We start from the raw sequence: 14142 nt of genomic DNA, 5'->3' as shown, positions 1-14142 counted from the left end.
TTCTCATGGTCAGAGGATCAAAAGAAAATAAAAAGCTTCAAGAGAGGGGGTAATAGTTGGATACAGAAATTTGGTTTTGCTCATTGAGTATAAGTTATTCAAATAACTAGTAGTTGCCCATTTTCTTCCTTTGTTCTGAAATTAGGGTCTGTGGACATTGTACAATTGTATAATACACTGTCATCCTGTCTGGTAGATGAACACAGAGAAAGATTTAAATCCCTGATACAGAGGGCCTTGTGCGGGGGCGGGGAGTCTTATAGATTGGTGCCCCCTAGGGACCCCAGGCTTCCATCCCAACAGAACTGATTGATGCTGGAGAGAACCAGCATCTCTCCAGGTCTGCTTCAGCCAAATGTTACCACCTGGCTTTGGCATGGAGGGCCTTCAATTAGCATTTGTTCACTCACCATTGTCTCATGCCCGAATGACCTTTGTTTATCATATGAAAATTTGTTCCCAGGAAGCTCTACAGGGTAAGTTTTATGTGACTGGTGAGGAAAGAAGCTCAGATAAATGTTCCACTCTTCTTGATTGACTAGGCCCATTGACAAGCTGCTTTCTCTAGGAGAGTCAGGGTCTTAAGTCTGTGTAACTCTTCTATTTTAAAAAGGAGAATCTGCAGCCCAGAGAGGTTAGGTGATTTTCCAAAGGTCTCATAGCTTTACAAGTCCCTAAGCTTAAATGAGCTAGTAATATGTGTTCTTTGCTACCCACAGCAGTCTGTACAGATGTTAATTATTACTGTGGCTACTGATGCCACCCTGCAAACATATTCCCAATACAAAACCAACCAGCATGATTCAGGGAATCCGAACTCTCCACCCTACCCTATCCCCTACACAGAATAGTACTAGAACAATAAGGTTCTGAAGTTATAATTCTGACCACTTCCCTAATACTACTTATTTCTTTCACAGGCACCTGCTAACTGAAGTTTATTAGTTTTTTGAATGGTGAATTTTCCATAAATTCTGTCCCAGATTTTCTCCAATAGTCAAAGAAGGTCTCCATCTACTATTTGTATCACAGTAAACATTTCCTGGCTGGGGGGAGTCTTTATTATTAAATAAAAATCGATATCCTATAGCTGTTCTCTGGACTCATGTCTAATTTAAAACGAGTAAATGTTATGTGTAGAATGTGAGTGTTGCCTGTCCCCGCTTCCTTTCTGCCTACATCGGCGCCTGTAGACCCCCTATGGCGTACAGACCAAGAAGTCCACCACTTCAGATACATTCTTTAAAAGGCCCCAGTTACAGAGGTGAGTGAGTAACTAGGATTTGGCTCTGAATTCCTAGCCTAAGCTGCTCTCTCAGGTCGTTTTTTTTTTTGTTTGTTTGTTTGTTTGTTTTGTTTTGTTTTGTTTTTTTTTTTGCGCAGCATTTGCCTGCGGGGCTTGATATTTTAAAGGGACGTGAAAATTGGTGAAACCGCCCCCACCTCTTAAGAGTGTGTGCATGGATGGGTTGTCTGATTACAAAAATTGAAATCAGATCTTCGCCCTCCAACTCTTCTTAGAACCTTGCCATCAAGGTTCTTTTCGTTTTGTTTTTAACGAATTAATAAGCAAGATGTTAATTGTTCATCCTGGAGCCTGCACCAATTATTTCTGCCCCTGACGATTGCTGAGCGCGCCCCGGAGCTGTCTCTTCACTGAGCAACCAGGGCTGGCGAGCCAGCGCGCTTGGATCCAAGTTGGTGGCCCAGTCCCATCAGCCTGCATTTGTCTCCCGTATCCTGCGCACCAGAGAGAGGAAAGCGTCTGTGCCAAGGGAAGGGCTGCAGAAGCACAGGGCGTTTGAGCCAAGATATGCCCCCACCCCCAAAACTGCCCTGCCATACTTCGGCAGTCTCAGATGACTCGGAAACGGCCTCAGCCTCTTGCTGCTCAGAAAGGGGAAAGTAAGAGACATTAACAATGGCTTTTGCCGCAGCCCTTTCTTGCCCGACACCCACATCACGGCTGCCAGCGCTCAGGTGTATTTGGAAGAGGCTTGGTGCAGTCAGCATTCGTCCCATAACCCCCATCTCCTACGAAAAAGACAGATCCAGCGTTTGCCTCCACCCATACCCTTTTTCCGCGGGAATAAACAATTTCCCGGGCAACATTTTAACTGCTGAAATGTAATAGTGTAACTGGAGACAGCGGGTCGTGCCTGAGAAGTTCAGGTCACACTGGCTAAAAATAGCGCTGGGGGAATCTTGCCCGGGTGGATTCTTCGAATCTTGGGTTGAGCACATTTACATAAAGAGAGTGGACTCTGCATTTTAGGGCTTTGGATTCACCTCAGGGCTGGGCGGAGTGCTTGGACTACAGTGGGTTATTCTGAATCTCAGGCCCAGCCTCTGGTATTTGGATCCTGGTTCAAAAAAAAAAAAAAAAAAAAAAATCCTCTTCATCAAGCTGCAGTCCTCCTGTGTGTTAGGAAATTCCCCAACTTACCCTGACCAGAGGGCGTCTAGCTCCAGGCTTAGGGTGCAGCACCTTGCCTGGGGGCCCAGAGTTACAGGAACCGAGTCCTGGAAGCTCCCGCCTGATGTGCACCTGGTGGGCCACCACCCAGGAGTGGTTCAGGCCTGGGATGCTGGTGGCTACCTGTTTCCCTGACACCCCCCACCACCACCACCAGCTTTGCTTACCTTCACTCCTACTACTAGAAAGGAACACCTGTGAGGAGGGAATGGCAGGTAGTGGTTCCTCCACTAAAACTCCTGGTTCTTCTGGAGGAATTTATTTTTGTGGACCATCAGCCGCATAACCAAGAGTGCAACTGCCCAGCTCTTCTTAGAGAAGAGGTTATTGTTGTCCGTGATGGTGGTGGTGGTGGTGGTGCTTGTTGTTTTGTTGCTGTAGCTAAGCCCTGAACTAAGTCGGTCACTAATGGAAGTCCTTGTCTTCAAAAGGGCCAACTCTTCCTTTACCTTTTTACCTAGCCTGTGTTGGGAAGGACATGGATGGTTTGTTTTTTGCCAACATACTCCTAAGGAATATTTGTTGGGGCCTGTTTCGGGGGCGGGGGTGCAGAGACACGTGTGTGGGGGTGGTGTTTGGAAACAGTGGTGGGCTCCTTCTGCATGATACTGATGTTCTTCCCCAGTGGGTGTTCTGGCCTCCGGTTCAAGGAACCGCCCAACTCAAATCTGAAACCCGAGGTCGTCAAGCTCCCCAAAGCAGGCCTACTCCACCTGGAAAGATTTCTGCAGATTTCTTCCATTTTATCAACACTATGGGGGTACCGCCTTCATCTTGGGGTTCACAATACCCATCATGACACAAAATGAATATTATTATTTTCATAACTGTTGGTTTCTGAAGGCAGTCCACGCCCCAGGCCCACGTCCGGGAAAGACAAGAGGCCCACCCACTCCTGACCTTCAGGCCAGTACAGTTTAGAGACATTTCGCCCTCCCGCCGCCACTACCCTTAAAGTAGCAGCTACTGCGCCCGCCCCCACGAAGCGCCTTTCCAACGCCGGCCCTCAGCTTCCCTCCTGCAGCTCCCCGGAGCCCCAGACCAAGGCCGGCGCTTTGCTTTGCCAGCTCCCGCTTAGTAGGTGCCTCTGAGCGAGAAAGTCGCTTCCGCTCACATGTAAATGTCAGGTGCAGCAAATAAAGTGGGAGAAGGAAAACAAACAAGCCGACAAACCGCTGCGGAATAAAAGATCCCTTTTCCATCCGTTTTGCTTTGCAGATCAGGCTTAGCAGGAGAGGGTGGGGGAGCCAACCAGAGCTGGTTAAGCGCTTTGGAATCCACAAAGGCTGGTGGTGTCGGCAAGCGGCAAAGCGGGTGAAGAATTGAAGCAGTGAGCTGGATAAATCGGGGCAAAGCACTAAACTATCTAAATATTTTGGAGACGCGTGTACGTGTGGGTGGGTGCACAAAGGGCTCATCATCACTCGTATGATTGCCTCAATTCTCCACTTCCTTTGTGCGCGTTTGTGGACGCCGTTCCAGGCCCAAGTCAGCCTCCAGCGCAGCGCGCCCAGCGGCGGGCCAGCCAGGCGTCCTGGGGTCCCCAACTCGCGCAGCTTCTACAGCCTGGAGGAGTCGGCACCGAGAAGGTCGACAAGGCGCAGGTGGCCAATTTTCTTCACCTCGCCCAGGGCGGTGCGCAGCTCCTGCGCTGGCTGGCAGTGCAGCCGGCGCTCCAGCTCTCTAGGCACCGCCGCCCGGTCGCTGAGACGCGCGGCGAGCACGAAGGGGAAGCCGAAGCGCGCGCGGTACTGCGCGTTGAGCTTCTCCAGCTGCTGCCGCTCTTCTGCGCTCAGGCTTGTCAAGCCCGCGCTGCTCTGTTCCCGCTGCGATTCGGCAGTGAGCGTGCCCCGCTGCTGCTCGCGACCCGCCAGGTCCGGGTGGCAGCGCAGGATGCCCTCCTGTCCTGAGGAGAGAAACAGACATTCGGTGGGAGCGTGTTACGGCGCCTGCTCCTCTCCAAGCAGCTGGGAGAAAGCGCAGCGCTTCTGGCTGCTGGCTCCGCGGGGTCGCCGCTTGCCTACCCAATCCAGCCCCCTACTCCGCCCCGCCCGGTAGGAGGCTGAGGGAGGGAAGACGGGTCCCGGGATAGTGGCGTCCTGGCGGCGCATGGGCACCCACTGCACCCTCCCTTCTCACAAGCCCCAGACCTCGCGACCCTCTGTCCTCGCAACATTCGGTCCCCACCGGGACCGGGGGCGGGGCGGGAGTGACAAGTTTGTCCTTTGAGACCTTGGGGCAAGTAGAGTGGAGGGTAGAAAGGGCGGCCGCGGAGGCTCGGAATTTACGACCTGCTTGGGAGAGAGCTGGGACGCGATAAGGAGCCGAGCATTTCGTATCTTTTCAAAGTCCTTTGCTCTCAGGGGGGCTTTGATGTTGAAAGGGGCCGGACGCAAGGGCCTGAAGACTTCCTGCAAAAGCCCTGGAATGAGTTTCGTTCTGCTCCAAAGGAGAACAGGCAGGGGCGGGGTGGATCCTTGGGATAATATCCATGGGGCTTGGCAAATAAATGCCCAAGATTTTGTGACCCTAAGTGTGAGTCCTGGGTTTCTGGAATCAAGCATCCAAAGCGCCTCGGAGATTAGCTGCAAAGAAACCCATTTCCAACCGGAATTCCACAGCCCTTTGAATGCAAGTGACTTTCCTCTTTTTAGGAAAATTACAGCCACCCACCATCCACTCTGCTAGGGATTTATTCCCCTTCTTCCACTGTAGATTCCTAAGAGTCTTCGGGAGTTCTCTTGGAATAAAACTTCTCTTAATCTCTTAGGCCTGAAATTGGGAAACTCTGCTGTAATACCTGGAATCCCAATTCCTAACCCAGGCGTTTTCTCTGAGCCCTGGCTAATCTTTCCGCTTAGCACTCCAAAGAGAGAATTAGAATTCCTCTGTCTAAGCAAGATACAGTAAGCAGAGAGTGACTATCAGTTAAATTAGGGCAATGACACCTAACTTGCCGAGTTGTTGTGAGGATTAGAGACAATTCATTTACCCAAAGCACATGCCTAATGCCTAGTAAACATCAATAGTCATTATTATTACTTGTAGTAAACCCAGTGGAACTGGACCAAGGTACCACAGGAAGTCCCTGGCTCTTCCTATCTCAATAAAGCCATTGTCTGCCTTTGGCACTGGGAATAGGTATGCGGTTCTATTGGAAATGGGGACCATTTAATGCACCCTTTCATAAATTACATATCGAGAAAGCTGAGATTTTTTTAAAACTTTATTTATGATGTAGCCCCTTCTTTCTCAAACAGTATAGTATCTGCCCAATAAAAGCATGGTTAGGATTATGCTATCAAATCATGCACCAAAGTTTGGGGGGGTTAGAAAGAATTGAGGGGTGGATAATGTTTTAGTAAGAGTATTGGATGAAGGCTCAGAGGGGTTATGTGGCCTGTCTAATGTCACTCAGTGGACTGCACCTGGACCCTCACCCCAAATCCCAATCATTTGTTTTTTTTAGGGGCCTGGTTGCCGAGCAAGGTTAAAGAGAGTTCAAAAGGAAACTCAACAATAATCCAACCTCTCTATCACCATTGCTTTCCAGCTCCTCCCATGGGTGCCCTGCCCCTTGGCCACTGCAAGCTGGATTAGTTCTCCTTTGCTCCCCGTGTCCAGCCTGGGCTGGCCGGATGGTGCGAAAATGTGGGTGTTAAATTCCCCACCCTGGGGGAGCTGCCCAACCCTGGGCCCGCGGTTGGCCGTGCCACGCCACGCGGCTCGGCGCCAGGATCCCCCCACCCATCCACCCTGCGCGACCACCCAGTCCCGGGACCAGCAAACCACCCTGGCTGCGCGGAAATGCGAGTTATGGAGCCTTTGCCAGGACCAGCAGGACACCTCCTCTTCACATACTGTTTCGAAGAAGTCGGTCCGTCCCCTCACCCAGTCAGGGGGCTCCAACTCCCCATCCCCCCATTTATTACTCTTTCCAGGACCAGCCCAAGTTTCGGGAAGTGGGTGGGGGTCTTTCCACCCATAGCCCCCTTGCACCTGATCCCCAGTGCACTCGGGGAGCAGCCGCAGGTGGCGGAGCAGCTCGGTCTCCCGAATGCTAGATCTGCCTCTTGCCCTTCTTGCCCTTGCACCTCGCTTCTCACTCCCCTCGGATTTATCTCCCATCTTGAAAGCATCGCCCTGGGGTTAATGTTTGCCTAGGACTGAGCATGTATTTTCTACTCTGGCCGGGAGGAAAGGAGAGAAGAGAAAGGGGACCGAGAAGAGGGCAGAGAAAAGGCAGATTAGATTGAAAAAAGAGGAACTGAAATGTACACAACACCAGCATGCAGGCGTGTGCATGTGTGTGTACACACACACACACACACACACACATCCTTTAGCTGCCTATAATAGAAAGAGGTGTTGGGAGGAGTCCCCAGGGGATGGTGAGCTACCCAAAAGAAATACAACCTGACCTGCTCCAAGACTCAACCTTCCTTGCCCCAAATCACTGAGCCCTCCTGTGCTGTAAAATTGTGTCCACCAGCTCATATAGGTTTGCAGCAAGAACCCTCCCTTCCTCACTCCAAAACCCCACCAATGTAGTATCCTAGAGTTACTCCAGCTATGACCATAAATCCCAGGGGAGGACTGGAGACTGTGGGCTGTCTCCAGTCCTGGGGGTTCCCCCACCTGGGATGCCCAGGTGCTCCTGGGCCATCCCGATGCCCTAATTGGTTCTAAGAACATCTTTAATGCTGCCTGTTCTTTTTTCCCCCCTGAATTTCTGGACTACTGATTGTGCTACTGGCTATCACTTCTAAAGATATAGGTGTGGATGTGTATTGCTGGAACTACAGGATGTGAATCTGCACATAGAAGAGTTCCTGGCATAACCTACCCTCTGTTCCCAGAGGAGAAGAAAGTGTGTGTGTGTTGGGTGCAAGGGTGGCCAGTGACCAGCAGACAATTGCTCAGAGTCCCATAGCAGTCCACATGCCTCCCTGAGTCTGTTCCCACTACTGTGTTCTCACTTTTTGGCATGAGATGATTTTCCCCTCTATCAAATACCAACCCCTCCATTTGTGTTCTTGAAGGCCCCAGGGCCCCCTTTCTTTCTCAGACTTTTGCTTCTGCGATTTCAGATATCCGTTGGTACACCCCCATCCTTTCCAAACATGCTTTAGAATGTTTCATCCCATAAACAAAACTGAAGTCTTCCTTTGATTCCCTTTGTCCTCTAAATTCTCCTTCCTCTTTTCCTCTCTTCAAAGGAGTTGTCTAGTGACCTACTTTCTCACTTCTCTTTCCAGATTCATTCTATCAAGCTTCCAGTCCCACCCCCAAACCAACCTGTATTCCTGAGGATCACAGAAGACAGACAGGCATCTTGCCCGAGCACAGAGCCTAATGCCCATCCTCTTCTTTCTCCTTAACATATCACATGGTCGACTCTCTCCTCACTTCTTTGATCCTGCTCTGCCAGCTCTACACTGAAGTACTCTAGGACTCAGGACTCAGTGCTTTCCTTCTCCATTTACCCACTAAGTGCTCTAATCCAGTCCTGTGGTTTTAAATACCATCAATTCTTTGGTGACACATAGATCTAGGTTAGCACCTAGCTTTCCATTGAATTTTTTGCTGTGTTCCAACTAAATACTTACCAGTTTCATTTGGATAGTTATTAGGCATCTCAGACTTAGCAAACTTCCTACTTCCATCTCTACTTCCCAATTCTAGGTCTTCAGCGCTTCAGAAAATAGCACCACCAACCACCCAGTTGTTCAGACTAAAACTTAGGAGTTATCCTTAATAGTCTTTGTTTCTGATCTTCCTCTCTGCCCATCAAATCCACTAAAAATAATCCTTTTGTCTCTAACATCTGTTCTAGAAATTCAGTGACATCTCTCCATCTTTACTACCCCAATCGTAGTCCAAGCAAGCCCATCTCTCACTTTACTCCTACAACAGTCCCTGGACCTGATCTCCCTGGACCTGATATGGTCCCCACACAACAACCATTTTAAAAGGTAAACCTGATGGTGTCTCACTACACATGGAGGAAACCAAACTCTTTACCTGAAAAGCTCTCCACAATCCGACCCTGTCTGATTCTTTCCCCTCACATCCCTCCACTCGTCACAACTCTCCAATCACTTTTGTCTTTCTGTGTCCCCGCAAATATCAAATTCACTCCAAACCCAGGTACCGTTTCCCATAGTAACCTCATTCTATGTCTTGACTGCTTCCTTTTTATCTTTTGGTTTTAAATTTAAATTCCACCTTCTAAGAATGACCTCCTTTATTTTCTACAACATACATATTTTCTTCTAATGATTTATTGAATCTGAAAGAATCACATTTATTTATGTTAATTCTGTCTTCATTAGAATATAAGACCATTGAAGGCACTGATCAGTGCCCATGATGGTGCATGAATCATACAGAAGGGGCGCTCAGAAAGCATTTATCAGCCAACATATCACTCTTGAGGAGGAGTATTATTTATTTATTTTTGGACTAAATAAACAAATGAACATATTTTGTGTGTTTTCAGGGTTGCTGGGGATTGAACTAGAGGTGCTCTATAGTTAATTTATTCCCCCAACAGCTCCCCCACTTTTTTTGAGACAAGGTCTCACTAAGTTGCCTGCTCTGACCTTGAACTCGAGATCCTCCTGCCTCAGCAGAGTAGCTGGGATTACAGGTATGTGCCTCGGTGCCTGGCCAAATGAACACATTTTAATAGCTTGATCTAAACCTCTTCTAGCCTGTATATAAGAGAAATCTTAGTATCTAATTGCTTCATTAATTTAACAAATCTATTCTCTGATAAGTATTAAGTTATGGCATTACTTAATTCTGAAACATCACATCATTGTGTAATTAAATCTTAGGAAAATTTTATTGCTTTTGGTGGGGGTGGGGAGGTTGCTAGAGATTGAATCCAGAGCCTTGTGGTTGCTAAACTCTACCACTGAGCTACATCCCAGCCCACTCTTTGATTTTTAACACCAATCAGTCCTGAATTGGCTCAAGTTGTGGGTGTGTTTCAACCTGCCTCCTTCTACTATAGCCATTCCTCTTGTTTGGGAAGCCTTTCCCTTCAGGGCTAGTTGAGGGAAACTGGCTAAAGAGGATGCTTTGTCAAGTAGGGCAGGAGCCAAACACTGATCCTGTACTGCCATCTACTGGCCAATCATCATCATCTCTAACCTAAATGGACTGCCAACTTTAGTTTACTGTAGAAATTGATTTTCAGTTGTCTGTCAATGGTATTCCTAGATCACCTAAAACAAATCATTGACCAGGTAAATTACCATATCCTATGCATCTCTCTAAGGTCTTTTCTAGTTTTCTACTACACCCAGTTTGTTCTTTACTATCCAAAGGCAAAAGCTAGACTATGCAATAAATCCCATTTTGATTTTTTTGACAAATAAATGTTGTATATATTATGGTGAAAAATTTGATGTTTGACATATGTATGCATTGTGAAATGCTGAAATCAAGTTATTTAACATATCCATTACCTCAAATACTTACTTTGTTTTCTTTTGGTTTTGTGGTCCTGGGGATGAAACCTGGGGCCTTAACGTGCTAGATAAGCACTCTACCACTGAGCTACATTTCCAGCCCACATACTTACCTTTTGATGTTAAAAACATTTAAAAATATATACTTTAGGCTGGGGGTGGTGGTGCATGTCTGTAATCCCAGCAGCTCGGGAGGCAGAGGCAGGAGGATCTCAAGTTCAAAGCCAGACTCAGCAATTTAGCAAGGTGCTAATCAACTCAGTAAGAACCTGTCTCTAATAAAATACAAAACAGGGCTAGGGATATGGCTCAGTTGTCGAGTGCCCCTAAATTCAATCCCCTCCTCCCCCGAAAATCTATAAGCTGGGGAGGTAGCTTTATGGTAGAGCACTTACCTTGCATGCATGAAGCCCTGGGTTCAAACCCCAGGACTATAATAAAATAAAGTCTGTGCTCTAACCAACTGTCAAGTAACAATAGATTATTATTCACTATAGTTGCCACACTGTGCAATAGATCGTTTTATTTGACTATTTGAACAACAAAACATGGAGTCTGAGAAACCAAGGATTAATGTGAATTGAATTAATTAGTGAATGAATAATAAATACCCTTAGATACTGTTTCTAGATTCTGTATCTGATTCACTGGAACTGGGTTAACTCCAGTTCTGCCTCTTTCTTCAAAAGCCACTGGGACGATTATGAGAGAGTTATTAGAATCCTAATTCTGCCACTTTCTAGCTGAGTGTCCTTATTCAAATTAATCTCTCTGTGTCTACCTCAGTTTTCTCATCTCTAAAATGGGACAACCAATTCTAATAGCACTACTTATTTTAAAGGATTATTACAGGGATTGAATCAGTTAACAAATACAAAGTGTCTGGAAAAGTACCTGGAATACACCAGTGGTAAAAGTTCAATAAATGCAGGCTATCTGTTATTATTATCACCATTGCTAACATTACTTATCTAATGTCATTAAGATGATTAGATACAGGCAGCCACCCGGACAGCATGGAGGCTCTGCTCCCAGCTGCCTCCCGGACACCAGGAGAGGGCTGAGAAGCAGGGAGTTCCCCTCAAAGAGCTATCTACTGTGGAAGCAAAGAACAGTCCAGTTGGCCCAAATTCCCTCCAGCTAATTTTGTCCCTCTGACCCATACTAAAATCACCGAAGTTAAAACATGAGGGAAAGAGTTTATACTAGGATCCACCCTCTATCAACAGCACCTCAGGTATAGTTACGTTCATTTGTTGAGCACACTTCTATCAAATCTTAATATTCCACCCACTGAGTGCTCTAGAGTTCCAACACCAGCTGGAAGACAGGCTCCACCCCATCGGGAAGGATATTGAAACCTGCCTCAGGAGGGAGGTAGTACCCCAGCCTGCCCCACACCCCACAGAACCTCTGGTCAAACAGCTTGGGGTGAGTGTTGGTGGGAAAGAAGATAAAAAGGGGATATTTTCATTTTATTATCTAAGTTCCAAGTATAGAGTAATAAACTTCAAATGTTTGTTGAATAACTGGACAAATCAATGACTAATAAACTTGAGTCATCCTGTGTTTCTCTTTTAATATGTTCCCTCCTTGGCCCTGCCATTTTTGGGGGGTGTTACGTCAAATCCTGGGATTTTCCTTCTCCTGATAGAAAATGTCATGAAAACCTTTTCAATGTGGTTTCCCCCTGAGGCTGAAGAGGTTTTCATTTTCCCTCCTTTATTTTCTGGTCAGGCATTGTGAGCTTGGGCTCCCATAGTCCCCTGCTCCTTCCAGCTCACCTGGCAGGCTTTGAGCTGAGAAGCTAGAGTCACCTTGCTCAGTGTGGGTCAGAGGACTCCAAGTCTGTCAGTCCCCTTCACATCTGAGCCTGTGGCTGCCAGAACTTTGAAGAAACCCCAAGAAGTGGGTGAATGTCAACACAGCCCCCATGTATCTGTCAGTTTGATTTTTATAACATCAGCCTCTGCTCTTCCTAGATGTGCCCCAAATGAACTTAACTGAGTTCCTCATTTTGGAGACTTTCATCTGACAACTGGAGGCCATGCAGATCTCAAAATTCTGTGGTCTCCTTCATGGGACAGAGGAGAGCTGCAGGTCTCATTCCCGGATCCAGGTGTCTATGGAAGGCCACTGTGTGAAGGTGGCCTTCGTCCCCTGTGGCATGTCAGGTCCTCCACAGGGTATGGAGCACCCTGGGCTGCTAACCCTCGGCCTCCGAATCCCTGCGCAGCTGGCCATCAGTCCCGCAGGCTGGCCTAAACCGCCACCCCTCTCCTCCCCCGTCCATAGCCAGGAACGCCTCAATTTTCTTTTTCTCCCCAGAAGAAACCAATAATTCATTTCCCTTTCTCCAGAAGGATTTCCTCAGTTTCTCCTCTTTTCCCCCTTACTCTTCTGGGGAGTCCCTGATCTGAATGAATTCTCTTTCCTCAGTAGCAACTTCCAAACTAGCCCTTTCTGGTAAAAATGTCAGCCACTTGCTCTTTCCCCTAGCCTCTGAGGTTTCCTGGTATCTGTTCTCACCTCTCTCACATACAGGACATTGCCACAGTGAACACTGTGTGGCCAAGTGGGGGTGGGCCCTCGGCCTGACCTTTGGCCTCTAAATCACTATGAGGCCTTTCACCCGGGTCCCCCTGGTGACCTCCATGTCTAATATTTAACAGTGACTCTACCTTAGCTCACGTAAGTTGTTTCAAGCCACTTTGGGCCTAACACCTTGCAAGTGCTCAGCTTCTTACTAAACCCAAGGACATTGATTAATTAAACCTAATAAAAAGAGCTAAATATAGCAAGTATAAGCAACTAGACTAAGATGTCTATATGTCTACATCTATCTACCTATATATTTATTTATTTGGTATCGGGAATTGAACCTAGGGGTGCTTAGCCACTAAGCTACATCCCCATCCCTTTTTTATATTTTTATTTTGAGACAGGGTCTCACTAAATTTCCAAGGCTGGCTTTGAACTTGTGATCTTCCTGCCTCAACCTCCTGAGTTGCTGGGATTTCAGGCATGTACCACTGTGCTTGGCTTCTAAAAGATTAAAAAAAAAATTTTTTAAATTGTAGATGGGCACAATACTATCTATCTATCTATCTATCTATCTATCTATCTATCTATCTATCTATCTATTTATCTGTTACTGGGGATTGAACCCAGGGGCACTTAACCATTGAGCCAGATCCCCAGCCTTTTTTCATGTTTTATTTAGAGACAGGGTCTCGCTGAGTTGCTTAGGGCCACGCTTGCTAAATTACTGAAGCTGGCTTTGAACTCACAATCCTCCTGCTTCAGCCTCCCAAGCCACTGAGATTACAGGAAATACATGCCTGGAAATACCTTTATTTTATTTATTTTTATGTGGATTGAACCCAGTGCCCCACACATGCTAGGCAAGCGCTCTCCCACTGAGCTACCAACCACAGCCCCTCTAAAAACATTTTGATAAGCTTATTTGAAATCCTTTTGTGTCTAATACTGAGTGCCAATACTGAAGCCTTACCTGACTGTGGAAGAGCATCTATAAAGGCAAAAAAATGCTTCTCTAAATCTTCCAAGTCAAAGAACGGACGCTGGGACCAGACAGCTGCTGCAATCAGAGGACATCTTTCAATGACATTTCCAAACACGTCCACAAATTCTCCAAAGTCCATGGAATTGACTTTCTCCATGTTCATCGCTTGTGTTCACCCGGAGGCAGCAAGATGCCCTGCTCCCCTCTTGGCGAGTGAGCTGACTATTGCTCACTGGGCTATATTTGCTGAATGCACAAGCTTGTGTGTTTTTTTTTTAATTTTTTTTTATGCAATACCAGTTTAGCATGTTCTAACTGCCTCTGGGAGAAGCAGGTCCAGAACACTTAAGTAATCATCAATAAACATGTGCTTAAGGGATTTTGTTTGTTTTATAGTGCTGGGAATTACCAGGGCTGTGTGCATGCTAAGCGGGTTCTCTATCACTGAGCTGTACCCCAACTCAGGCTTAAGGTTGTAATACCAGAGCAGAGATCTCTGTGTGGTGAATGTATCCAATTAAGACATTTCCAAAATCAAACTGAGTAGTGGCCATAGTTCACCCTCAGTACTCAAGCCAGATAGACTTGGTGTCATTAACATTTTAATGCTATTGTTATCCTGGGGAAGGTTTCCCTGACAATTCGGACAGGTCAATCCT

General features: G+C 46.9%; 1 protein-coding gene across 1 annotated transcript; it reads right to left on the bottom strand.

Moving 5' to 3' along the window:
* Nucleotides 1-4035: 4035 nt before the first annotated feature.
* Nucleotides 4036-13646, bottom strand: Urad (ureidoimidazoline (2-oxo-4-hydroxy-4-carboxy-5-) decarboxylase). The gene is made up of 2 exons (XM_027928745.1): nucleotides 13472-13646; nucleotides 4036-4382 (listed from the first exon to the last, which is right to left on the bottom strand). Exons 1-2 carry the CDS (start codon nucleotides 13644-13646, stop codon nucleotides 4036-4038), a joined length of 522 nt encoding a protein of 173 aa, XP_027784546.1.
* Nucleotides 13647-14142: the final 496 nt, after the last annotated feature.

The sequence above is a fragment of the Marmota flaviventris genome, chromosome 4, assembly GCF_047511675.1.
Source record: "Marmota flaviventris isolate mMarFla1 chromosome 4, mMarFla1.hap1, whole genome shotgun sequence".
NCBI classification, from domain to species: domain Eukaryota; kingdom Metazoa; phylum Chordata; class Mammalia; order Rodentia; family Sciuridae; genus Marmota; species Marmota flaviventris.
The sequence above is the reverse complement of the archived record's forward strand: the minus strand, read 5'-3'. Positions and strand labels throughout refer to the sequence as shown.